Here is a 25,317-nt window from a genome sequence, read left to right as displayed (position 1 = left end):
AACGCAGCCAAAAACAAATAGATTTTTTTTTTTTTTTTAAAGTCTAGAGGTAGGCAACCCAGGGCTGGAGTGGCAAATATCTCCACAATGTCCTCAGGACTCCAGGCTCCTTTTTGGGCCTCTCACTGCTGTGGCCTCTCCCGTTGCGGAGCACAGGCTCCGGACGCGCAGGCTCAGCAGCCATGGCTCACGGGCCCAGCCGCTCCGTGGCATGTGGGATTTTCCCGGACCAGGGCACGAACCCGTGGTCCCCTGCATTGGCAGGCGGACTCTCAACCACTGCGCCACCAGGGAAGCCCGTAGAGTATGCTTTTACAGTTCAAATAGTAGCTATCACATCCCCATTCCAAGCAACAGGATGAAAGAAGCAGGAAAAAATGAGTGGAAGGGAAAGGGCAACAAAGGGGACGTGCCAGATGTCATTAAGAAAAATTCCCAGGGAATTCCCTGGTGGTCCAGTGGTTAGGACTTGGCACTTTCACTGCCGAGGGCCTGGGTTTGAGCCCTGGTCAGGGAACTAAGATCCTACAAGCCACGCAGCATGGACAAAAAAAAGAAAGTTCCCAGATGCCATTTCTACTGTGCATCCATTGACCAAAACATTGTTACACAGCTATACTTAATTTCAAGTGAAACTGAGAATATCATCTTTATTCTAGGTAGCATGTGCCCAGATAGAAATTAGGGGTTCTGTCATCATGGAAGAAAGGGAAACAGACATCCAGAAGTTAGTAGTAGACTCTGCCAACGACTCATAGCTTATCTAATGACACAAAACCCTACCAAAATCTAGAAAGAAAAATTATCTGATCACGAAGGATGAAATAAATAAGATGAACTAAGAACTACACACTAAATAAACAGTATGAGGAATGACTATGCCTAATAGTGAAAAGCGTCATAGGAGACATGTTTGCAAAAGGGTAGAGAAATAACCAAAAGTTCTAATGTGGGGCAGCATTTTAAATAAAATGGGAGCCAGAGGCAATCAGACACAGAAAGGCAAATAAAAAGAAACAGTTTAAATGATCAATGAAAAAATCATACTGCTTTTCACTTCCCATTTAAGTTCCTTAAAAAACTAAAAATAGAACTACCATACAACCCAGCAATCCCACTACTGGGCATATACCCTGAGAAAACCGTAATTCAAAAAGTCATGTACCAGTGTTCACTGCAGCACTATTTACAATAGTCAGGACATGGAAGCAACCTAAGTGTCCATCGACAAATGAATGGATAAAGACGACAATAGATTTTTAACAAAACAGTTTATCTTTGCCTATTTTATTTGTTCACATGCTTCTAATTCCTGAAAGGCTTATATTATCAACTGATTTTATTGCTTCTCGTTCTATTTCAAGCATATATATTGCATCTGACCTTTTCTATATACACTTAAAGATATAATCACTTTTGTTTGGGAATCACTTTTGTTGTAATTTTTTATTTACTTTGTTAATACATGCATACTACTTATGTCAGAAAAATACTTGAACACTCCCAAGAAATCCCAAGTACATAACTTGGTGTAAATTTACTTAATCCTTTTAATCAATTCAAGATACCCAGACAGGCTTGGTTTTTACATAAGAAACATAATCAACTGGATGTGACTAAGATAAACTGTTCAGGAGAGATATTTAATACATTTCAGGAAAAAGATAATTGATACTTAGGTGTTCAGAAGAATTTAACCACAACTATGAAGATATATAAGGAAAAGTTACCATACGGGAAAAACAGAACTTTCTCGGCTGATGCTGAGATTAGTGTTAAAATTTTGTATTATGAATTTGAGTCATGAGAGAAAGTCTGGGGCCCACATATACACAAATGATCCAAACACTAAAAAAAGTTCATTTTCTTCAGATAATTCTACAACTGGTATGCACTTCCTAGAAGAAAGTACAGTTTTAGTAAGATCATAGCTTCATAGGTATGTCATTTACAAATCTCCAAAATGTAATAAACCTACCAGATTCTACACAGCATGATCATATGAATAAAGATAAGAATCTGCCTTCTTGAAATCACTAAATCTCAACACTATTTCAGCTTATTTAAAAGACAAGCCAAGTATGCTGGCTTGTTTCTGAGTCCCCTTTGCAGATCTGCTATTATATCTGACATAGACTACAGCACATACCATGTGGGAGAGTGGGGAAGCACTGGCCTGGAAAATCAAGAGGGTTGTGTTCCAGTCCTGGGTTAGCTCCCAGTTAGTCACTCTAAGCAAGACACCTTCTCAAGGCCTTCATTTTCTCACTAAAAACAAACAGGCTGGGCTTGCCTGGTGGCGCAGTGGTTGAGGGTCCGCCTGGATGCAGGGAACGCAGGTTCATGCTCCTGTCTGGGAGGATACCGCGTGCCGCGGAGCGGCTGGGCCCGTGAGCCATGGCTGCTGAGCCTGCGTGTCCGGAGCCTGTGCTCCGCAATGGGAGAGGCTGCGGCAGCGAGAGGCCCGCGTACCAGAAAAAAACAAAAAACAAAAAACAAACAAAAACAACAAACAAACAAACAGGCTGGACTCAGCATTCTCTAAGGTCCTTTCCAGCACTGTGATTCTATGGCGCCTTGTGGGTTCATTTCAGAAGACATAACACTTGTTTACATTAAATCACTTCTGATACATTTATTATCAGAAACTGTCCATACATGAAGTCTGAATTATTAAAATGTTTTACTTTCTTACATATTTTTCAAGTCAGAAACAGTAATTCAAAACTTAACTGTCACGTTCTAATTTTTTAGTCAAAATAAGATGACCAGAATCATAAAACTTAGCATTTACAACGTTAAACCTAGAAAAAATATGCATAATTAATAGAACATTAAAGCCAAAAGAATATCTGACACAGAGAGAGAGAAATTAAGACTTCTTATTAAGTATGTTTCATTGACAATTACTCCGTAACAACTGTGCACTCAGAATTTGTGGACATAACCTTACAAGCAGGGGAAAAGTCCAGCCCAAATGTCAAAACACAGAGCGAAATAAATCTGAATTTCCTAAAGATACATTTTGAGGAAGAAAGAATTCTTCCTTCTCCATTTCCCCATCCCTCTGTCCCAAAGAGGCAAATTTAAAATTATGTACATCTTTGGATATATTTTACAGAAAATAAATGCCAAGATAGAAGAACAATATTTAACTTAGTATTTCCTCTTCAATTCGTTTTTTATAGCAGACATGTTAATTTCATTTTGAACATGGTATGCCAAATAACCTGAACTTCCAGGAATGAAGTCATGTAGCTCCCCAAGAAATTTCTTCATGGCATCAATTGATATATAACCTACAGAATAAAATATATATATAGGAAATTCTATCATATTATCTGCTTTCAATGTCTTTGATTTATTAGAGTTAAGATTCCCAAAGAATGTTTTTAGAAAAGTAAAAAGAAGAAATACCAGTGAGAAGATTCTCTGTGAAACTTGATAATTATCAGGGAACACCCTCCTCCCCCCTTCACCACTATCCCCCCAGCCTTCTACCTCCTTTTAAAACACAGATTCTTGATCTGCCACTTTGACTACAGAGAGTGTAATGTACAGGTTGGGGATGGAACATAAAAGTACCTAGATCAAAATAACTGGGACATGTGTCTGGCTTAGAATGTAATCACTTAGAACTACCTATCCAACTAGCTACTAACAGCACAAACAGCTAGCCCATCTTCCCTAGTAGAGCAAGTGACACTTTCCTGCACTGCTATCACTGAGATAACAGTCTTTAGTGAAAAATTAATAGGAAAATTGTTATCACTGCTTGGTCAACAAAGGTTACAGGTGTAATTCTGATCTCATTAATAATCTGAAATAGATATGAGAATCAAAAGAAAACCTAGAATGGGGAGAGCTTAAGGACTCAATGACTTTAAGCAATATTTCCTTGATAGCAGTTGCTCATCTGAGTGATAATGTTTCATGTGTAATATGTGTTTGTGGTTTATACTAAAGTTGAAACCTGGTTTAAAAGTAGATACTGTATGAAAAAAATTCTGGTAGAGCTCAGGGATGATTGAATTTAGACCACCACCATTATCACCAGGCTATCTATACAGCTTAATTGTTTATTATAATAGATAATAAATTCACAGTTAAAAAATTAACTATGAAGCTAATCATATAAAACAGACTCGTATCTTTAAAGATATTTTAATCATAGCCATTTACTTCAGAAAATCTCTTAAAGTACAATTACTATACTCCATATTGTTCATGGTCTTTGCCTAATGGCTAGATTTCTGTGTAAAATAAACTAGCACATAAAAATATTAATGTTTAATTAATTGCACATATACACTGTGTGAAGTTTCTAAAGATATGTGTGAGGATAGAAAATTTTTAAATAATTACCATATTAATAAAAATATTCCTGTAAGGTAAAGAAGGACATTTACGCATAAAAATGTATTATTGTAGCAGTTTTGGAGTAGTTAGGACTTTAGGCTGAAGTTCACATACATCCAATTTAAACTAGCTTAAACAAAAGAGGAGTTTACTGGAAGGACATTGCCATATCAATCAAACTATGAGGAAGGCAAACATATTGCTGGGAGTTGGAAATAACAAACATGTTGCTGGGAGTCAGAAATAACTAGCACCAGCTCTCACGGCCATGTCACTAATCTCCAGTTTTTTCCTCTCTTGACACAAGCTGGCTTTCCGTACATGGTAGAAAACATGCCTGCTGATAGCTCTTAAGTTTTATATCTTAGAACTACGGTCACTTGAATAAGAATGACATGACTTGCTGCATTCCATGTCTAGAAATCCAGACAAAGAACTGTGATTGGCCCAGCTCAGATCAGGTATTTACTCCCAAACCAACGGTTGCGGTTGCGGGTAGGAGCAAGCTCATGTTTTAGAAAACGTAACCCAAGTGAATTGGGAAGAAAAGAGAGTTCTTAGGAAAGGCATTCTTGGTGGACAATTCCATATGAGTCTGTGGTAGCTAGCCCCACCCAGATGGCCCTAAATGATCCCTATCTCCTGGTATTCACGAATTTGTGTAGTCTCCTCCTACTTTGTACTTGGATTGGCCTATATGACCAGTAGCCCTTGGCAGAAGTAATGATATGTCACTTTTGAGAATAGGATATAAAAAAGACATGGCTTCTGTCTGTCTTGGGCACACTCTTTCTCCCACTTGCATTTCGCACTCTGAGGAAAGAAAGCTACCATGTTGTGAACAGCCCTATGGAAAAGTCCACTTGGTGAGGAGTCTAAGCCTTTTGCCAAAACCCAGCAAAAATCCAAGGCCTGCCGACAACCACATGCATGAGCTTTGAAATGGATTTTCCAGTCCTAGCTGTCCCTTGAAATAACTGCAGCCTGGCAAACAACGTGACTGCAACCTTATTAGAGATTATGAGACAGAAGTATCCAACTAAGATGCTCCTGGATTCCTGGCCCTCAGAAACTATGTAATAGTAAGTGTCCATTGTTTTAAGCTGCTAAGTTTTGGAGCAGTTTGTTACAAAGCAATAGATAATGAATATAGTATCTACTATAAGTTCCCAAACTTTTGATTATCAGAGTTTTTGTTTAAAAAATTTTGCCTGTAAGATATTTATTATTAGTAGTAATTTTTTCTTTTTATTAATCACACATGTAGCTGTTAATCAGAACTTTTTATCATGGGTAATAAGCAGTGATATCAGACCTAGAGGATTTAATTCCAGTCAAAAACAAAAAACAGACCAAAAAAAAAAAATCCATTGATATTTTATGGGACATTGGTAATGCCTGAATATATTTTTGGTTGTCACAACTTGGGGGTCACGGGGGTGGGGGCAGGTTTCTGGATGGGATACTACTGGCATCTAGTGGGCAATGGCCAGGGTTGCCCTCTCCAACAAAGAATACCTGTCCTAAAATGCTGGCAGTTCCAGGACTGAGAAACCCTGTTCTACAGTATAGCTCCAACTTGTACTTTCTAAAACCAAACATCTAATTAGTTTTATTTTAAGAGATTTAACATTCACTGAGTTGAACTCAACCGATTTTGAGGAAGAGACAGTCAAGGTATAGTCACAAAAATTGATACCACTGCCTAAATTAGAACTCTCACTCACTACATTTTCAATTAACACAAGATAATTTTCCCAACAAGAAGTTATTTCTTCCTGTACAAGCAGATGGGCATGATATAAAAAGGAAAGGGTTTCCCTGGTGGCACAGTGGTTGAGAGTCCGCCTGCCGATGCAGGGGACACAGGTTCGTGCCCTGGCCTGGGAAGATACCACATGCCGCGGAGCGGCTGGGCCTGTGAGCCATGGCCGCTGAGCCTACGTGTCCGGAGCCTGTGCTCCACAAGGGAGAGAGGCCACAACAGTGAGAGGCCCGCGAACAGAAAAAAAAAAAAAAAGGACTGTCACTTCACATCAAAATTAAAGACAAATGAATTATCTTTTTTTTTTTTGGCCATACCATGCAGGATCTTCCCCAACCAGGGATCAAACCTGTGCCCCCTGAAATGGAAGCATGGAGTCTTAAGGGGCATGGAGTCTTAACCACTGGACCACCAGAGAAGTCCCTGAATTATCTTTCAAAAAATGAAGCTTTCTTCCAAGAAAGTGTTATTTTAAAATTTAATGTAGAAATATAAAGAAGGAAGATAATTATTCAATTGCACAAATTTAAAAATCAAAAATTTTACTTCTACTGATAAAATCAATACCAGCTTACCACAGGTTAAAATTATACTTTAAAGATTCTGACTAATAATTATTTTTACAGTTCTTTTTTAGTTTGTTTTTATATAACACTGTCATGTCTTTTTGAACAGTCAGATGGCAATGAAACATAGAGCAACACTGTTACTTGTCCAAATCTAAGCATTTGTCTTTATTGTGTGGCTGATTTTAATATTTATCATTGATCTTTATAATATGTTATCAAATACTTGGTAAGTCCAAATGAACAAAAGATATTTAGTACCTGGTGATGGAGCTGTCTGAAGCAAAATCAATACCAGTACTATACCACAACCATGGTTTAAGGTACCTACACTTTATCTGAATAGTACTTAAATACAGTTGACTCACCAGTAAGGTGGGGGTTAAGGGTGCCAACCCTCCCTGTAGTCAAAAATCCACTTATAATATATAGCTAGCCCTGGGGATTCAAGGTTCCTCTTATCTGTGGTTCTACATCCACAAACTCAACCAACTGAGGATTATGTAGAACTGTAGCATTTATTATTGAAAAAAATCCTCATATAAGTGGACCCTCATAGTTCAAAGCCACCTTGTCCAAAGGTCAACTGTACTTCTACTTAGTTCATTGTCCTTTGGAGTCAACAATTGCTCCTAAGAGTTCCAAAACTGACTTTTCTACTATCACAGTTGAATAGAAGTTTTCTTTGATGTCTCCAACACTCAGCCCAAAACTACACATTAAAAGTTCTTTTTGAAGTGCTTTTCTGAAGGCTATTTTATATCACTCAAATGAACAGAAGAAAAAAATAATAAAACAAATGGCTAGACAAATTGGTTAGAAGGAACAGTAATATGAGAGAAGACGCTTAGGAATTTGTGAACTAGTTGCAAGAGGTAGTTTTGACACTGCTAAATAAAGAAAAAATGATAAATGTACAAATGATTTTATAATGAAATGTCAAAAGCCTATACTTTTTAATTGCAGTGTTTTAAAAACAATTTTTTTAAAACCTCTATTTTTAAAATTATCGATGACCCTGCTGAATACTACCCAGATCAAATTATCCAAATATTATTTCCTTATCTCACCTCACATAGCAATATCCAAATCCCAATGGTCGCTTTTCAACTAGTTCCCTTGTTTGCACCCTTTCAATGTCAGCCTCAGTTAGCTGTCTTCTCTTTATGTTGGGCACTAGGAAACCCAAATATGGAGTCCATCGACACCTAGGTGATCCATGAAAGGGTTTCTGGGCATATGTGAGCCTCTTTAAATTACATGTAAAGTTTGTATGTTATGTTTTTGTGTGTGTATGCTTAGGGAAAGGGACCTATGTTTCATCAGATTCTCAAAGGAAACTACAATTAGAATTGTCCATACAATTAATCTTCCAAATTGGGACACTTAAGAGTAAAGCAGAAACTAACACACCATTGTGGGCTTCCCTGGTGGCGCAGTGGTTGAGAGTCCGCCTGCCAATGCAGGAGACACGGGTTCATGCCCGGGTCCGGGAAGATCCCACATGCCGCGGAGCGGCTGGGCCCATGAGCCATGGCCGCTGAGCCTGCGCGTCGGGAGCCTGTGCTGCGCAACGGGAGAGGCCACAACAGTGAGAGGCCCGCGTACCACAAAAAAAACAAACAAAAAAAACCCCACACCATTGTAAAGCAATGATACTCCAATAAAGATGTTTAAAAAATAAAAGAGTAAACGCTAATGCCAGGACAACACGCATAAATTGGGACTGTCTTATGTAAACAGGGGTGTGTTTTCACCTTACCTATAGACCAGGATTTTTTTTTTTAACATCTTTATTGGAGTATAATTGCTTTACAATGGTGTGTTAGTTTCTGCTTTATGACAAAGTGAAGCAGCTATACATGTACATATATCCCCATATCTCCTCCCTCTTGCGTCTCCCTCCCACCTTCCCTATCCCACCCCTCTAGGTGGTCACAAAGCACCCAGCTGATCTCCCTATGCTATGTGGCTGCTTTCCAGTAGCTATCTATTTTACATTTGGTAGTGTATATATGTCCATGCCACTCTCTCACTTCGTCCCAGCTTACCCTTCCCCATCCCCATGTCCTCAAATCTATTCCCTACATCTAGGGGCAGGACAGACCAACATTTTAACACAGAAAATATGGGGCCTATCTTTGGATTAGTTCTGCAGATTAATTTATTTAACATGTGAATGATGTCTTTTATTAGCATGTATAATAGAGGGGGCTCTACTTTGTACAAAATATTCCCTTGTTTCTTCTCTACTTGGGTTGACTCAATTTTATTTTAAATTACCTGTTACCATGTTGTTCACTGGATAATTCTGAAGAGGGAAGTACATCTGCTTTTCTACAACTGGAGTCCTTATAAAATGCTTTTCTGTGCTATAAAATATAGAAACATATAGAAACTCATGTTTATATTTTTTTGGACTTGTTTTACAAATGAGAAATGATTCCAGGCAATATATATAGCAATCTAATTGCTCTGTCATCAGACTTCAGTCTTATTGGGTGAAAACGTTAACTACAAACTTCTTTGTGCTTCTAAGTAATACAAGGGCCCATATAGATATTTTTGGTTTTCTGGGCTGCTTCATAAAACAAATATTTACTGAGTAAATACAGATGTGGGTCTTTTTCTCAATATTCTTGAAAGTATAATAATGCAATAATACTTTATAATTAGATAAAAAACAGATATACATATGTAGTCTCAAATATGTTAAAAGAAAAGGCTCCATTTTAAATAATCACAGCATTTATTATTATTCAGTGTTCAAATAATTGGAACTCTATTAATTCGTACTTCCACACTTTAAAATAAATAAAAAATGATGTCTGGGAAAATCATGAGGTATACTAAGTGACTTCTGAGTTAAAAAGAAAAGAAGTTAAATTATGCTGAGTGTGGTTGTACAGTATATAATTAATTATATTCTAATTTTTAAAGAGCTAAGCAGTTTTCAACTAAAATATCCTATTTTCTAACTGCCAAATAACAATTTACTATATTTAGACTACATATAATCCATAGATAATACAATTGTATGAAAATAAAAACCTTAATAAAAAATTGGAGTCATCCTTAAATATATTTTCCTAAAAAATTTAAAATTACAGTTAGTGATAACAAAGGTTTTATTTTCAATTTGTTTAAAAGTTAAAGTTCATCTAAACTCTTCTAAAAGAAACCGTAGCTCAGTTATGATGAGATCCTACAAATAAAGCAAAACAACGTTCCCAGAAAACTCAGGGACTAAACAAGGATACCCATTATCATTGTTATTATTTATCATGGCTCTAAAATTCTGGCCAAGCAAAAAGAGATGGGGGAAGGGAGAGAAAGAAATGGAAGAGATATCTACTGAAATAGAAGAGTTATATAGTGAAACGGAAGAAGAAATAGTTTCATTATTAACAAATGATATAAATGTGTACCCTGAAAAGCCAAGAGAATCAACTGAAATATTTTTAGAATCTTAAAGATTCCAAGTGGGTAAATACAAGACAAATACCCTCAAATAAATGACTTTTCTATGTCAGCAATAACTAATGAAGGAAAAAAATGATCCAATCCACAATAGCAACAAAATTCATAAAAATCTAGGAATAACATAATAAGCAGTTTCTGATTCTATCTGTAGAAAAATCAGGAAACTTTACTAAGATATAGAAAAGAAAAATAAAGAAAAACAAAAAAGCATTGCCTTGGATAGGAATACTGAAAATTATAAAGACATCAATTCTTCTCAACTTTAATACAATTCTCAATAAAATCCCAAAGGGATTTTAGTGTTTAAAAAAAAATAATTCTAAAATTCACATGAACAATCACATGTTAGAAGATCTAATAGGAGGCAAGAACAAATTTACAACAGAATGAAAAAAATACTAGGAATAATCTTAAAAGAAGTATAAGATTTATATGAAGGAAATATGAAAGTGTTTTTTAAGGGTCACAAAAGAAAACTTGAGCAAGTAAGGAAAAAAATACCATTTTCTCATATAGGAAGATTCAGCATCAAAGTCTCCCTAAATTAATCTATATTTTTTCATAATGTCACTAAAAATAACAACAGATGTTTTTGTTTTAATATGAACAAGCTGGTTCCAAAACTCAGATGGAAAAGTAAACCAGGAAGAATAGGTAACTAAGAAAATTTGGAAAAGAGTAAGGAGGAGGAACTAGCTCTAGATATTAAATCATATTATAAACAATTGAAACAGAGTGGCACTGCTGCATGACAAATTAATGGGATAGAATATAAAGTCCAGAAATAGACCGAGATACTTATGTGGATTTAACCTAGGATAAAGGTGGCATTTAAGTACAGTGGGGGAAAAGATGAATTATTCAATCAATAGCCAAGAGTAGGTAACTATCTGAAAAAAAAAGAAGGTGGATCACCACCTCATATCTTACACCAAGATATATTCCAAACGTATCAAAGATTTGAATTTAAAAATAAAGAAATCACTAAGAAGAAACCATAGCAAAATAATAACAGTAATCTTAGAGAAGACTTTCCTAAGTATGACATAAAACTCAAAAAGCCATTAAAGAAAATATTAATAAGAATGAATACATATAGTAAAAAATTTCTGCATGCAAAAACCAACATTTTTAAAGTCAAAAGACAAACATAAGCTAATAACTAATTTATTTCACAAAAAATTTCATTCTCCTAAACGTAAAGGGTTCTTGCAAAAAAATAAAAATAAAAGTCAACAGAAAAATGTGCAAAGGATATGAACAAACAGTTCACAGAACAGGAACTATAAATGGTTCTTAAACATATGAAAAGACATTCAACCTCACTCATAATAATGGCAATTCAGACAAAAAACTAGAGTGAGATACTACTTTATATCTATCAGATTAGGAAAGACCAAAACATATGTTAGCACACTGTGTTGGAGAAAGTATAGAAGAAAGATTGGTGACTAACCATCCCAGATTACTCTAGATTGAGGGGTTTCTCGGGACATGGGCTTTTCAGTGCTAAAACCAGGACAGTCCCAAGCAAACCTGGATGGCTGGTTACCCTAGCCTGGAAAAGGTACTTAAATACACAAACAATAGGAATGTAAACTGGTTTAACCTCTATGGAGGGCAATTTGACAATGATTGTATCATGGATACAAAATGTATATACCTTTTGACCTAGCAATTCCCCTTCTAAGAATTACCCTTAAGACATTCACACACATGCAAAATGACATTACATGATCAATCAGTGAACCACTGTTTTTAACAGCAACTTAGAAATTACCTGGAAGTCCAGTAAAATAGGAGACTAGTTAAATAAATTATGGTAAATCGATACAATAAAATACTACACAGCACAAAAATGAAAAAGCTCTTTATGTAGTAATATGAAATGATCTCCAATGTAAATTATTAAGAGAAAAAAGGAAAGGTGCTGAAAATGTTTATAGAATATTACTATTTGTGAATAAAAGAAAAAATGAAAGAATATTTATTTGAATTAGCTAGTATATGCATATGTAAGAAACTGAAAACATTGGCTGCCTCTGAGAGGGAAACTGGCTATCTAGGAGCCAGTATATTTCATAGTTTCCCCTTTTGTGTATCTTGGATTTTGAACCATATGAATATATTTCCTATTAAAAATAATTAAAATTTGAAAATAGAAAAATAATAAGTAGGCATGAAGAACTAAGGAAGAGATTTTTAAAAGGAGAGTATCACACCGGTCAGAATGGCCATCATCAAAAAATCTACAAACAATAAATGCTGGAGAGGGTATGGAGAAAAGAGGACCCTCTTCAACTGTCGGTGGGAATGTAAATTGATATAGCCACTATGGAGAACAGTATGGAGGTTCCTTAAAAAACTAAAAATAGAATTACCATATGACCCAGCAATCCCACTACTGGGCATATACCCTGAGAAAACCATAATTCAAAAAGAGTCATGGGCTTCCCTGGTGGCGCAGTGGTTGGGAGTCCGCCTGCCGATGCAGGAGACACGGGTTCGTGCCCCGGTCCGGGAGGATCCCGCGTGCCGCGGGGCGGCTGGGCCCGTGGGCCGTGGCCGCTGGGCCTGCGCGTCCGGAGCCTGTGCTCCGCAGCGGGAGAGGCCGCAGCAGTGAGAGGCCCACATACCGCAAAAAAAAAAAAAAAAAAAACAAACAAACAAAAAAAAAAAAAAAAAAAAAAAGAGTCATGTACCACAATGTTCACTGCAGCTCTATTTATAATACTCAGGGCATGGAAGCAACCTATGTTCATTGCAGCTCTATTTACAATAGTCAGGACATGGAAGCAACCTAAGTGTCCATCAACAGATGAATGGATAAAGAAGATGTGGCACATATATACAATGGAACATTACTCAGCCATAAAAAGAAACGAAGTTGTTATCTGTAGTGAGGTGGATGGACCTACAGTCTGTCATACAGAGTGAAGTAAGTCAGAAAGAGAAAACCAAATACCGTATGCTAACACATATATATGGAATCTAAAAAACAAAAAAAATGGTCATGAAGAACCTAGGGGCAAGATGGGAATAAAGATGCAGACCTACTAGAGAATGGACTTGAGGATACGGGCAGGGGGAAGGGTAAGCTGGGACAAAGTGAGAGAGTGGCATGGACATATATACACTGCCAAATGTAAAACAGATAGCTAGTGGGAAGCAGCCACATAGCACAGGGAGATCAGCTCAGTGCTTTGTGAACACCTAGAGGGGTGGGATAGGGAGGGTGGGAGGGAGACGTAAGAGGGAAGAGATATGGGTATGTATGTATATGTGTAACTGATTCACTTTGTTATAAAGCAGAAACTAACACACCATTGTAAAGCAATTATACTCCAAATAAGATGTTAAAAAAAAAAATTCCCTGTGCTATACAGTAGGTCCTTGTTGATGAACTGTTTTATATAGAGTAGGGTGTGTATGTTAATCCCATGCTCCTAATTTATCCCTCCCCCCACCTTTCCCCTTTGGTAACCATAAGTTTGCTTTCTATGTCTGTGGGTCTGTTTATGTGTTGCATATAAGTTCATTTGTATCATTGTTTTAGATTCCACATATAAACAGTATCATTTGAAATAAATAAATAAATAAATAAATAAAAATAAAAGGAGAGTAATGAGTTTGGTATTTACTTGCCTTGTCAGGTATTAAAATACATAAAGTTATATAACATAAAAGAATATTGTACTGATATCAAAATAGATCCATAGATTAATGGAATAAAACAAATGGTCTAAACACAGATCTTGAGACACATTAAACACAACATATGAGAATGGAAATCACATCAGTTGGAGATAGATTTATTCTTAAAAAACTGGTGGAAAATTCTTATTTGTAAGACAAAAATGAACTTTGATCTTCACCTATTAACATATATCAAAATAAATATCTGCAGAATTAAAAACCAATTTGATATCTGAATGGGAAAGGACTTTTCTGAACATAAAAGCGATAGAAGAAATAATAAAGGAAAAGTGATTAGTTTAACAATGTAAAAACTCAAAGCTTGTATCTCTTAAAAATATAAGCCAGAGAACAATCTGAGGAAACAATGTGACAAACTGGCAAAAGGATAATATTGCTAAAAATGTCAGACAAGTTGATAAGAAAAGCAATAAGACTCCCAATAGAAAATGGAGAAAGGATAAAAACAAGTCACAGAAAAGAAAATGTAAAATGCTAATAAATTCAAAAAGATTCAAACCTACTAGTAATCAAAGAAAAATACAAATTAAAACAAGATGCTATTTTTCATCTATTAAATTAGCACAAGCCTTCTTATTAATACTCAATATACTGATGAGGATGTGGTGAGACCAACACTGGTGGTGGTTTTAAATTTGTAATTCTTTTTTTTTTTTTTTTAATTATATTCTCTTTTTAATGGATTTCTGTGCATTTATTCTTTGTGTGTGTGTGTGTGTGTGGTACGCGGGCCTCTCACTGCTGTGGCCTCTCCCGTTGCGGAGCACAGGCTTCGGACGCGCAGGCTCAGCGGCCATGGCTCATGGGCCCAGCCGCTCTGCGGCATGTGGGATCTTCCCGGACCGGGGCACGAACCCGTGTCCCCTTGCATCGGCAGGCGGACTCTCAACCACTGCGCCACCAGGGAAGCCCTAAATTTGTACTTCTGAGGGAAGCAACTGACAATAGGAATCACGGCCTTTAAAAACACTCATACCTCATTAATACCGTAAATTCCACATCTGAGAATTTACATTAAGAAAATTATCAAGGGAATTCCCTGGCAGTCCAGTGGTTAGGACTCTGTGCTTTCACTGCCAACGGCCTGGGTTCTATCCCTGGTTGGGGAACTAAGATCCCACAAGCTACGTGCCACGGCCAAAAGAAAAAAAAAAAAACCTGAAAAGTAGAGAAAGATTGATTTTTAAAGACGTTCATGAAGGTACCACAAGAGTAACAAATTGTAAGTTTTTTTTAAAATTAAAGGAAGGTGGTTAAACAGACAATAAGATTAAATGCCATATATGGCCATTACAAATCATAATATCAAATAAGGCTTTTCAAAATGGGGAACTGCCCATAGAATACTAAATGGAAAATCAAGAGACAGACTATATCTGCAGTCTGACCTCAATTCTACTTAATGTGTATGTCTGTATAAAGCTAGCAAGAAATGTACTAATGTTGATGGTGGTTATCTGAGTGGTGGGTTTGCTTATAATTTAAATTTTCTTTATTCTTCTCTTTTTTAGTAGTTTTTTTTTTAGTATTTTCCATTTTGACAAATTACATACATTATATTTATAATAAAATAATTAAGAACAAGAAAAATAAGCAAAAATTCATGCCATTTTCAGAAGACCCGGGAACATACTGGGAAAGAAAAACAGCATAGTGATTAAGAGTTTGGACTCTGGATCAGCTAGAGTCAGTGTCAATTGTAAAACGAGGCTAATGCTATTTAACTATCTTATAAGGTTGTGAGAATCAAATGAAATACTGTGAACTGCTTAGCTCACAAATGTCTCTTATTTGGCAAGTGTTCAAAAACTAGTTCACCACTTAGTGTTTGCTATCACTAGTAGCATGCCAAAAAAATAAACTTTGAGTAGGGACAAAGTGTATTTTATCTATGTTTGCACTGCACCCTCTGGTGGTTCCACAAAGAAAAAGGCTCTAAGTAGACACCTACCTTTGTATATTTTTGTTGTTGTTATTGGAAAATACTGGACATATTTTCCCCAGATTTGTAAGCCCTCTTTGTACATTAAGGAAAATAGCCTTTGTCAAATACTTTTTCAAGTATATATTTTTCTTTTGTCTTGGTTTATGGTATTTTTATTTCCATGTGCAAGTTTAAAATATTTTTGGTAGTCATATTATCAATCTTTTCCTTATGCTTCTGCATTTTGCAGGACAACCATTTCTTTTTTCTTTTTTTTTCTTTTTTTTTTTTTTTCCGGTACGCGGGCCTCTCACTGTTGTGGCCTCTCCCTTTGCGGAGCGCAGGCTCCGGATGTACAGGCTCAGCAGCCATGGCTCACGGGCCCAGCCACTCCGTGGTATGTGGGACCTTCCCAGACCGGGGCACGAATCCGTGTCCCCTGCATCGGCAGGCGGATTCTCAACCACTGCGCCACCAGGGAAGCCCTCTATTTTCTTTTTTTTTTAATTCTTTTTTTTTTCTTTTTTAATTTACTTGCTTGTGCCAGGTCTTAGTTGCGGCACTCGGGATCTTTAGTTGTGGCATGTGGGATAGTTTAGTTGCAGCATGCAGGCTCTTAGTTGCAGCATGCAGGATCTAGTTCCCTGACCAGGGACCGAACCTGGGCCCCATGCATTGGGAGTGGAGTCTTCACCACTGGACCACCAGGGAAGTCCCAGGACAACCATTTCTCGGAAAAAAAAAAAAACAAAAACCATATATATATATATATATATATATATATATATATATATATATATATATATATATATATATATATGATATCTTTCCAAGTCAAGTGAATCACTGGGAGTTACTTTTAAATTTCTATTTCCCATTCTTCTCTTACAAGGTCACTTAGGATAACCATTTTCTCCTACTTCTATTTCATTTTTCTTCCTCTCCTTACCAGTTTCTTATCTCAGAAACCATAATAAGTTCAAAGGAGTGCTATAAATAGAGCTCCCAAAGACCTAGAATATGGATACTCAAACCCAAGTGGTGGATTATCTAGAAGTCATAGGACCATGAAGCAATAGTTTACTAAACTTAATTAAATATAAAACTTCGTGTTAAATCAGATAATAACTTATTTCAAATTAAAGAAAAACAGGGGATGCCCTGGTGGTGCAGTGGTTAGGAATCTGCCTCCCAATGCAGGGGACACAAGTTTGAGCCCTGGTCCCGGAAGATCCCACATGCCGTGGAGCAACTACACCTGTGTGCCATAACTACTGAGTATGGAGCCTGCTCTCTAGAGTCCGCGTGCCACAACTACTGAAGCCCACGTGCCTAGAATCCATGCTCCACAACAAGAGAAACCACTGCAATGAGAAGCCCGGGCACCTCAGCGACCCCACTCACCACAATTAGAGAAAGCCTGCATGCAGCAACGAAGACCCAACGCAGCCCCCCCCCCAAAAAAAAAAAAGAAGAAGAAGAAGAAAAACAGATAGGAGGTACAAAAGGTATAAAAAAATTATGGGAAAAAAACTATATAAATTAAACTCATTAATTCTTATATTGAAGAAAGATCACTTTTATTTCAGCAGCTAAATACCAGACTTTCATATAGTTAATGCTCCCTATGAACATCTGAAAACCACTGAACTGGAAAATACGGAATTAGGACTAGATAATGAGTAAGCCTGAAACAAGGGGGCCTCTCAGAGATTGGCCCTAACACAATGGCAAGTCCATGTCTGTCTGTCTTTTAAGATATAATTTTAATTTCTTAAACCAAAGTAGCCACATTACGAACAATTTGGAAAGGGGGAAATCACCCAGAACTTCCAATCCTAATAAAATTATTGTTAATATTTCTTTCTTTCTTATTATAATACATATTTTAAAAATAATGTTACAGTGATCAAAATATACATAAAATTTTTGTTGATTTTCTGCAAGGATAGTCTAGCATAATAGTTAAATGCATGTGTTCTGGAATTAGACTGACCCAGTTCAAATCCTGCTTCTCCCCATTTAATAAAAGTTTGTATGACTTTGGGCAAATTACTTAATCTATATATACTTGATCTCTTTTTCTGTAAAATGGCAATGGTGATAATTATATCAATCTCATAAGATGACTGTGAAAATTAAATGAGATAAACACACAGTCAGTGTTCAAAGGTGTCTATACTGAATACAAATTCAGTACCTTTTAGATAATTCTTTTTTGTGATCTGTTGCTAGTACACTGCTTTCCCTAAGGGACTTTATTTCGTTTGGTGTTACTTCATCATGCTGTGGAGAGCAAAAGAAATCACATTTAAAAAAATCAGCGCACCAATGATGCAATCAATAATGTTTTTTAAAAAGTGAAGAAAAATATTGGCAATATACATCAAGAGTCACAAAACTATTTATATACTCAGGTCCATCCCATCTAGTCTGGTGGGGAAAACGCACAAAATTTTGTACACACACACATACACACACAGAATTATATTATATATTTTTAGAGATACGTAAAGAAAGAAGACCAGGATTTTTAAAATATTAGCTGTGCTTGTATTAGATAGTAAAACTGACTGATTTTATTCTTTCTGATTTTTTGAAATTTTCCACTCCAAACAATAATAATGTTCCCCAAATTATCTTCTAGGTTTACCCTTTTAAAAAATATTTATTTCTTTATTTGGCTGCATCAGGTGTTGGTTGTGGCATGAAGGCTTGTCTGTGGCTTCTCTCTAGCTGTGGCACGTGGGCTCTAGAGCACACGGGCTTACTTGCCCCGTGGCATGTGGGATCTTAGTTAACTGACCAGGGATTGAACCCACATACCCTGTATTGGAAGGCGGATTCTTAACCACTGGACCACCAGGGAAGTCCCCAGATTTACCCTTATTATTGCTATTGGATGAAGTACCTTCTACTTACATATTCCGTGGTTACATTTTTATAATTGGATAATATTCAACATCAATCAATATTTGAAAGAACAAAATCCTTTATCGTATAATCATACAATTTCTAGAGTCAACAGTCAGTACAGGCATGTGCTACTAATTTTTTAGTAGAAAAAAACATTGGATTGGGTTGGAGCTGAGAAAATCTGGTTCCACTTTGCTAATATCTGGCTATGTGAACTAAGGTCTTTACCTTCTTACCTCAGTTTTCTCATTTCTAAAACAGAATGATTAAATTAACGATCTTTAAGGGCCTTTTGGTATACTCAATAATTATTATCAAATAATAACCATTCTACCACCACTCATGTCCCTGGAAACACTCTGACAAGTCAAGGATTAGATATTCGATTCTTATTACAACATAGCCAACGATACTAAAAGAGCTATTATTTTCAGATGATGACACTTTGGGAAGAAATAAGTTAATGAAAGGAATACAAAATGCATAAATTAATTGCTGGGCTTTAGACATAGAGGTTTTCTCTCTTTTTATTTTGATAAAATTCTAGCTTACTGAAAAGTTAAAGAATAATACAATAAGTACTATATACCTTTTGCCCAGATTCACAAAGTGTTAACATTTTTGCCACCCTGCATGCCCTCTCTCTCTCATTTTTTATTTTTGCTGGACCATTTGAAAATATTTGCAGATACTATGACATTTCACTCCTTAATCTTTAGCATGCATTTTCTTAAAAAAACCCCATTCTTTTATCATTATAATACCACTATCATAATTAAGAAAATTAACATTAACTCAATATCACCTAATATACATTGCATATTAAAATTTTTCCAACTGTTCTCAAAATTTCTTTCTTACCTTTTTTTAAATTAAAAAATCCAGAATCCAATCAAGGTTCATACATCACATTTGGTTGTTATGTCTCAATATGGAACAGTCTTCCCTGTTTTTTTTGGTTTTTTTATGACATTGTTTTAAAGAGTCTAAGCCAGTTAGTTGCTTTGTGACATGTTCCATAATCTGGAATTATGTGAGTATTTACTCATGATTAGATTCAGAATTTTGAACAAGAACACAAGATAATATTGTGTACTTTTCTTTTTTGGCACCACGAGGTGGGCGAGATCTTATTTCCCTGACCAGGATTCAAACCGGGGCCATGGCAGTGAAAGTGCCGAGTCTTAACCACTGGATACCCAGGGAATTCCTATAGTGTGTACTTTTTATTATATCACATCGAGCTGAACATAACAGGAGGCTGTTCCAATATTGGTGATGCTAAATTTTATCAGTTGTTTATGGTGGTGTCTGCCAGGTCCCTCCATTGTAAAGGTACAAGCATTGATTGCCTTTGTAATTAATAAGTAATCATCAATGAAGTGATCATTTTAGATCATGATTTTAACACCCATTAATGACCCTTGCCTAAATCAATTATTTTACTGGGGGTGGTACAGTGCGAATTTTCTATTCTATCATCCTTTCTTCGTTTATTACCTTTTATTCTGAAAGGAAATTTTCCCTTATCTCACCCTTTCCTTCCTTCCTTCCTTCTTCCCTTTCCACCTTTCCCCCTCCTTTCCTTCCCCTGTTCTTCCTTTTTTCTTTCTTTATGCTTTTGGAGTATCACTATGGAATCACGGATTTTTAAAAAATTTAATGTATGGGCTTCCCTGGTGGTGCAGTGGTTAAGAATCCACCTGCCAATACAGGGGACACAGGTTTGAGCCCTGGTCCAGGAAGATCCCAAATGCCGTGGAGCAACTAAGCCTGTGCACCACAACTATTGAGCCTGTGCTCTAGAGCCTGGGAGCCACAACTACTGAGCCTGCGTGCCACAACTATTGATGCCTACATGCCACAACTATTGATGCCCACGTGCCTAGAGCCCGTGCTCCTCAACAAGAGAAGCCACAGCAATGAGAAGCCCACCCACCACAATGAAGAGTAGCCCTCGCTCGCTGCAACTATAGAAAGCCCGTGAGCATCAACAAAGACCCAACGCAGCCAAAAATAAATAAATTTATATTTAAAAAAATTTAATGTATTATAATCCATTATTCTTTTGGATGCTCAAATTATCCCAAATTTGGCTTTGCATAAAGATTCTGAAGTAAGTCACAAGCGTCAGCAAATCTGATGCAGGATGGCAATAGCTAAAAAACTTTCAGTACTGTACACATTTATTAAAGGGTATTATTCATAACATTTAACAAATGGTACAACACAGGAATTAATCAAATAGCATCTACACTGGCAGTAAAGAACTGGTAAATACTGTGTACCTATTACTCCCTTAATATTACTGAGATTTTCAAGTTTTTTCAAATTTTCAACTTTTTTATGTGAATGGTTTTATTCATACAAAAATATCTCAATTTTACTAAGGTACTAGTGTAAACATAATGTCAAACTAGATATGTTCAATAAAAGCATGTCCTTTAAATTCCTTACTCTGGGTCATTGGTGCTAACATGTCACAAGTAAGCATTTTTAAGATTACATTGCTTTCAAAATTTTTTGAAACTGTAGATTCTAATCGATCACCTTAATTTACTCTTACCTTTTCTATCAGAAAATGTTGGTCTTGTTCCCAAATAAAACTACCAATTTTTCTTCTTATTTCTGTAGTAAGAAAAACAAATCCAATACTGTTTTTTAAAAAGTAACTTTGTAGAATTTTCTGAATTTTGTTTAGGTTTCAAATTTCTAAGTCAGTATTATTCCACTTGCATCAAAAGTACCTAAGATACTTGTTTAAAATACAGATTCTTATTGAACCAGATCATTGAGAAGAAGCTGGGGAATTGCATTTCTAACAAACTCTCCAGATGACTCCAGTGCATTATGAGAATCACTGTTGTAAACTTTTTTGGCTGTAATACATATCTTCATCCGATGTCAGTGTCTTTAGGCCAAGCATTAATAAAGGAGACAACTGTCTAGTCAAAATAAAAGGCATAAAATTCCTGAATCTGTAGAGTGCTTCAAGAATTCAAGAGTTTACTTTGTTAAAAAAAAGGTTGGATGAGCAACATGTCTAGTGGGCGTGGCAGTACAGGAATTCTACAATGCTCAGCGTGTCAAAGGACTATGAAATTATCTTAAATCAATGATCTCAAAAGTTTCCACAGTACCGCCCACTCAAGGACAAAAAGTTAACATTCCTCTAGACCTAAGCTGTCCAATATAGCAGCCACTAGACTAGATACATATAAATGTGTGGCTAGTCCAAAATGAGATGTGCTGTAAGTTTAAAATAAACACTGGATTTCAAATCCAGTATCAAAAAAGAATGTAAAATTTATCAATACTTTTTATACTGATTATATATTGAAATGATAATATTTTAGATACATTAAATAAAACATTTCTTAAAATTAACTTCATCTCTTTTTATTATTTTTAATGTGGGTATTAGAAAATTTTAAATTAGTATGTGGTTTACATTTGTTTGCCTCTAACACTTCTACTAGACAATCCTGGTCTAGGTGGATAATAATGCATACTTTTCATTTTTAAAAAGGATCATGTTTTCATTTAAAACAGATTTTTTTAAAAAAATTGAATGCATTTTAATGTAAGATGCTAAACACAAAGACTTAATAGGAGTGATAACTTAAAATTAGATCAGATAGTCATTCCACAATATAAGTTCCTTGAAGGTGGGTATTCTCTGATTTGCAGTTTTTGAGTAAATCAATTCTCCTATCCAGTCATTTATTTATTTGCATAACCACTTAGAACAATTTATTTTTATAAATTATAACTAGGTCTCACCAGAACATCAACTATAGAAGGAACCCAATCTCTGGGGTTTCCAAAGCTCTTCTGTAGAAACATTTTACAAGTTTTTTGTTTTATTTTTAATACTCTGCTCACTGGGAATTTTTACTACTTTCAGTCTGTCTTTCTAGGGATGGACACATACACATCGAAAAACACAGCAAGAATTGGATAATAATGCAAGGCCTATAAAAATGGGATATTTAAAGTTAGTCCATAAAAGATAGGTAGGATTTGGACAGAACAGGATAAGAAAGGGTGTTCCAAGCAGGGAAAACTAAAAGAACCAATTTCAGAAGCAATTTATTCACTTGCCCTTTACTTGATAGGGTTGCTGAAATAATTAATGTGAAAGTACTTTCAATAATATAAAGAACAATATAAATATATGGGTTTATTATCACACTGAATTTTGAAATATCAGGAAAAAAAATCCAGAAAAATAATGGTGAGATTCAAAACTAGCAACGAACATTTATTATATACTCACAGGTCAGACTACTTAATATATTATCTCATTTTATCCTCAAAACAACTCGGGAGGTGACAAAATTAGTAAGTGTTGGATCCTAGCCAGTGAACACCGTGAGGACAAGATCCGTAACTTACTCACCACTGAATCCCCAGCACCTTGGTTGAAACATGGCACACAGTAAGAGCTCAGTGAACGTGTGAATGAATGATAAACAAAGCAAGGATGCACACCCAAGGCAATCGGATCCAAAGTACATGCTTTTCTATTTATATTAAATGATACAAAACACAAATATCTCTGAGAACAAAGATCAGTAAAGTTGGGTGACATAGCTGGATTTGGCAGTCTAACAGATTAGATGAAAGATCTTTGCTAACCTTTTTGAAGGCATTCAGGAGGAAGAATGAAATGACCTAAAGCCACCGAGTTTTTTATTTCAGCATTAGCTACTGCAGAGAGATAGCAGGCGTGAAAAACTGTAGCATTATCTTCTATGTAATCAAGACTCTGATATATTCTGGGAGAAAGAAAGGAAATATTTGAAATTATGAAATGAACAAGAATGTATTCAACATTTCAAAACAAAGAATAAATGAACGGAAAGAGAATTATCGGTAGGTAATCAGGAGACTGGGGGCGGGAGAGTGAAAGGGTGAGAAGGGGATCAGCCAGGACGGTGATCAGACGTCTGTTTTGTAAACATAATCGGACCGCAATGTGAAGGGGGATCGCAGGTGGACAGACTGGAGGCAGAGCAACCTCTCAGATAGACTACTGTGATTTGGGGGCAAGAGGTAATTTACGGTGTATACTAAGATAGTGGCAGGAAGAACAAAGAACATTTACAGGGGCACAATCCATGGTGTTTGGTCATGGATTAATTGGATTAAGTAATGGATTAATGGGGGTAGGGGTTATTATTCAAAAGAAACTACCAAGGTTTTAAGTTTAAGAACACAACAGCTGGTACAGGTATGAGAGGCAATCAGGAGATTTGGTTTAAACATGATGAATATGAGGGTCCTTCAAGGCTCCACGGGGATGTGGGAGAGTCAAATGGAAACATACCACTGGAACTCGGGAAAAGATCTAAGGACCAGGTAGGAGGCCATGCCATTGAGGCAGAAAAGAGAGGAGAAAGGTTAGCTATTCCCGCCCCTACTTCCTCCCCGCACATCTAGGACTGGACTGAAAACTTGCTCGTTTCCAGTATCTTCCTATTATCAATATTTATTAGTGGACTGCAACTTCTATCTCCAACTCCTGGCTCCTCATGACCCAAAAGGAACTGCCAGGTGGGCTTCAGGTACCTCTGCGTGTCTGGGTGTGAGGCATCGCAGCTGAACAAGAAGTCGGCGGCCCTCGGGTCACTGATGGTCCCCCCTTCGGCCACTGTGGAGGTAAGAACACAGGGTAAGCCCATCAAGTGTCCTGCGGCCAAGGTACCAGAGGGAGGAGGGGGTGCTCCCCTCCCCACCTCACCCACCCGCTTCTGCCCAGCTTCCTACCCCAGAACTGCCTTAGGTTGCTGCTGACGCTGCGGCAGAACCAACCCCGCTGCCCTTGAAACATGGCGCCACCTCACACGCCTCACAAGCGAGGATGTGGGGGAGGGGGCCAGGAGCCGCGATCATTGATTGGTCGGACTTCCGAAGCCTGCTCCATGATTGGTTCTCAGAGTAATGGGCGGGGAAAGCCTGAGGCACAAGGAAGAAGGTTCTTGTCGCTGCAGGCCTGCGTGGACCAGCTCAAGGTATTGTGAGTACGCCCCCTCAGCTTCCCCGACTCGGTGGAGGACGCAGGGCAGTCGTGCTTGTGAGATTTAAACCCTAAGTATTAACAGAGTTGTTGTGCTGTGTTATTATTTTGAAGCAAAACTCATTTTATCACTTCATCTATAAATGTTTAAGCTGGAATCTCTAGAAGATGAAGACTTCTTAAAAAACAATATCATTGGACTTCTCTGGCGGTCCAGTGGTTAACACTCCGCACTTCCACTGCAGGGGACAGGGTTTCTATCCCTGTTCCAGGAACTAAGATCCCACATGGTACATCCCACACGCCTCATGATGCAGGCAAAAAAAAAAAAAAAAAAAAACTTAAAAAATAACAATTCTTCAATATAGTCATATATCACCAGTGTTCAAATTATGTTTTCTTTATAGTTTCCCCAACCCCCCACCTTACATCAGTTTTTTGTTTTGGGGGGGTTTTTTTTGCGTTACGCGGGCCTCTGACTGCTGTGGCCTCTCCCGTTGCGGAGCGCAGGCTCAGCAGCCATGGCTCACTGGCCCAGCCGCTCTGCGGCATGTGGGATCCGCCC

The 25,317-nt window shown here is 36.9% G+C and overlaps 1 protein-coding gene across 1 annotated transcript; it reads right to left on the bottom strand.

The window, feature by feature from the left end:
* Positions 1-3,156: 3,156 nt before the first annotated feature.
* Positions 3,157-24,566, bottom strand: TERB2 (telomere repeat binding bouquet formation protein 2). Its single transcript, XM_059059426.1, has 7 exons — positions 24,503-24,566; positions 24,305-24,386; positions 23,372-23,511; positions 21,297-21,358; positions 18,015-18,100; positions 8,974-9,062; positions 3,157-3,299 (listed from the first exon to the last, which is right to left on the bottom strand). Exons 1-7 carry the CDS (start codon positions 24,564-24,566, stop codon positions 3,157-3,159), a joined length of 666 nt encoding a protein of 221 aa, XP_058915409.1.
* Positions 24,567-25,317: the final 751 nt, after the last annotated feature.

Source organism: Kogia breviceps, chromosome 3, assembly GCF_026419965.1.
Source record: "Kogia breviceps isolate mKogBre1 chromosome 3, mKogBre1 haplotype 1, whole genome shotgun sequence".
In the NCBI taxonomy this organism is placed as follows: domain Eukaryota; kingdom Metazoa; phylum Chordata; class Mammalia; order Artiodactyla; family Physeteridae; genus Kogia; species Kogia breviceps.
The sequence above is the reverse complement of the archived record's forward strand: the minus strand, read 5'-3'. Positions and strand labels throughout refer to the sequence as shown.